The sequence below is a fragment of the Aegilops tauschii genome, chromosome 5 (assembly GCF_002575655.3).
Source record: "Aegilops tauschii subsp. strangulata cultivar AL8/78 chromosome 5, Aet v6.0, whole genome shotgun sequence".
NCBI lineage: Eukaryota > Viridiplantae > Streptophyta > Magnoliopsida > Poales > Poaceae > Aegilops > Aegilops tauschii.
Window position 1 is genome coordinate 36153501 of NC_053039.3, and position 2983 is coordinate 36156483.

The following is a 2983-nucleotide window of genomic DNA, read 5'->3' on the forward strand; positions in this document are numbered from 1 at the left end:
GGATGTGCCGACAAATCCCGATAGGAGCTGCACATATCTCGTTCTCAGGGCACACCGGATGAGCAAGATGTCGGGTTGGCATAGACCCTGGTTGCCCAGGGGGCGCCGGACATCGCTCGGTTTGGACCAGACTCGAAGGAGAACTGGCCCGGGGGTTAAAAATAAAGATGACCCTTGAGTCTGCAGAACCCAAGGGAAAAAGGCTTAGGTAGGCAAATGGTAAAACCAAGGTTGGGCCTTGCTGGAGGAGTTTTATTCAAAGCAAACTGTCAAGGGGGTCCCATAAATCACCCAACCGCGTAAGGAACGCAAAATCAAGGAACATAACACCGGTATGACGGAAACTAGGGCGGCAAGAGTGGAACAAAACACCAGGCATAAGGCCGAGCCTTCCACCCTTTACCAAGTATATAGATGCATTAATTAAATAAGAGATATTGTGATATCCCAACATAAACGTAATCCAACATGGAGCAATCTTCATCTTCATCTGAAACTAACAACGCTATAAGAGGGGCTGAGCAAAAGCGGTAACATAGCCAAACAACGGTTTGCTAGGAAGGGTGACAAAGGTTAGAGGTTCATGGCAATTTGGGAGGCTTGATAAGCAAGTGGTAGGTAGCGCGGCATAGCGATAGAGCGAACAGCTAGCAAGCAAAGATAGAAGTGATTTCGAGGGTATGGTCATCTTGCCCGAGATCCCGCTAGGAAGAAGAACGAGTCCATGAAGAAGATGAACGGACGGAGTCGAACGAATCCTCACAACTCCGGAACGAAACCGAAGCTAACGAGAGAAGCAACCCAGAAAGAAACAAACAACATAGTAAACACACAATCATAAACATGGCATGATGCACAAACAAGTATGATGCATGTCCAGTTTAAAGAGGCATGGCATGGCAAAGTGCACAAACGAAACTACAAGTTAAGTGGAGCTCAATATGCAACGAGTTGCATATTGACGAAACACCACATCAATTGTTTAGTTCTCTTGGTTATGTACCCAACAATGTTAAATGTTGTTAACCATGGCAAGAGGTGAAGCATAAGGAAACTACCTATTTTAGGCAATTTAAATGAGGCCGGAACAACAAACAACAATTTCCGGAAAATCCTCATGTCCATAATTTAGAGTTGGTACTGTTCTGCCATAAACGCAATTTTAATATTTTTAAACAGCAAAATGAAGTGCACCATGTTAATCTATGCATTTTTCTACCCCATTTACATATAAAGTTTATTTAAATCCGAGCTACGGTTATTTAGTTATGAATTAAAGCATTTAGCATGTTATTTGAGCAAATTTAATCAAACAGCATTTTAAACAATTTTAACATGGGTGAAAGTGGCATATTATTAAACTACACAAAATTCTAAGCATTTTACATATTTAGTTTGTTTTAAACCGATGCACGGTTGTGGAGTTATTAAATGCATGAAGTGCGAGGGTTTTACTGTAAAACTGTAATTCACTGGATAATTAGACAAATTTGCTGACAGGAAAAAAACCAGAAGCGGGCCGAATCTGCTGGCCCAACAGAAGGGAAAAGAGGCGCTGGGGGTGGCCTCACCATGGGCCTCGGCCCGGTCGATGAAGAGGCAAGGCAGGCCGGCTGGCTGGACTTGGGCTTCGGAGGCAGATCGAAGTGAGGCAGGGCGTGGTCAACGCGCGGAGGGGAGACCGGTTCGGGGCGATGGAGACAAAGGGCGAGCGGCTTCGATGCAGAGGAAGCAGGCGAGCACAGGAGGCCGGGGATGGGCGGGCGGAGGGGAGCTGGATCCGGGCGACGGTAGGAGGTGAAGGGCGGCAGGAGGCGGTGGATTCGGGCGGTGGAGGTCGTCGGGGTCCCGTTCCCTGCCGAATCGAAGCGGGGCGGCTCCATGGCTGCTATTGAAGCCTGAAGAAAAGAAGGTCAGGGAGAGGATTCAGAGAGGGAACAGGGAAGGAAAGGTAGGAGCCACGGCGGGATAGAGAGGCAGCAGAGGCACGGCACTCTCCGGTGACCTCACCGGACGTGCGACAGGGAGGCGGCCCCATGGACTTGGCGGGGCGGCGGGGAACCGAGCCGATCCGGCCGGAGTTGAGGTGGAGGTGTGAGGCGAAGGCGAGGTTCGGGACGACGAACGCGGGCGCCTGCTAGCTGGTCTTGGCGCGGACGACGGGGCACCTGACCATAGCAGCAGAGAGGGAGCAGAGAGATTAGGGAGGTGGAGAAGGACGGAGGAAAAAGAGAAAGGCGACGGGGGCTGGCCTGGGTGGTGGAGGGCGTCGGCAGGAGGAGGCAAGGTGCTGGCCTGCGAGTCAACGGCGGCGACGAGACTGACGAAGTGGCCATCGGGGTCACGGAGCTCGTGCGCGACCAGAGGAGCTCGGGGGCTCGGGCGCGCGAGGCTGGAAGAAGCTCCGGCTGGTCGAGGTACTTGGCGACGCGAGCACCGGGGAGAGGGACTAGGCTGCAGGAGAGGCCCGGCGGGGCAGCGCGTGGAGGAGGGCACGGGCATGGCTGAAGCCCCGGTGGGCTTGGGCGGCGACGAGGCCAGTCTCTGGCGAAGCAGAGGCGCGGAGACGAGGAGGGCAGCCTCGAGCGTGAGGGAGCTCGTGGGTGGCTGGTGGAGTGGATGAATGATCGAGGAAGGCTTGCTGTGGTTGGGCGGCGACGCAAAACGAGGGAGGTGGTCGGAGCGATCTGGTTGGGTGGGATGGATCCCGATGGGGATTTGGTAGAGTGGCGGCACGGCTGGGAGGATGGGACAGGTCCCTAGATTTTAGGGTTGTCCACTATTTATACTGGAATGAGATTAGGGTAGGGGCTATCATGTCCCTACGATCGTAATCGGACGACTGGGAAAATATAGGTTAGGATGTCCGATTAAGAAAACGGAGATATTTTAGGGATGTTGGGGGATGATCCGGACCCATCGGTAACGACAACCCGGGTCGGGTTCGGGACAATCTTTGGACGCGCGCGAGGGGGTCGGTGGT

The 2983-nt window shown here is 53.0% G+C and overlaps 1 protein-coding gene across 1 annotated transcript; it reads right to left on the bottom strand.

Annotated features, from left to right (window-relative positions):
- Window positions 1-1342: 1342 nt before the first annotated feature.
- LOC123493940 (uncharacterized) lies at window positions 1343-2747 on the bottom strand. The gene is made up of 2 exons (XM_045228289.2): window positions 2011-2747; window positions 1343-1898 (listed from the first exon to the last, which is right to left on the bottom strand). The coding sequence occupies exons 1-2, from the start codon at window positions 2500-2502 to the stop codon at window positions 1470-1472; spliced, it is 921 nt and encodes a 306-aa protein (XP_045084224.1). The 5' UTR covers window positions 2503-2747; the 3' UTR covers window positions 1343-1469.
- Window positions 2748-2983: the final 236 nt, after the last annotated feature.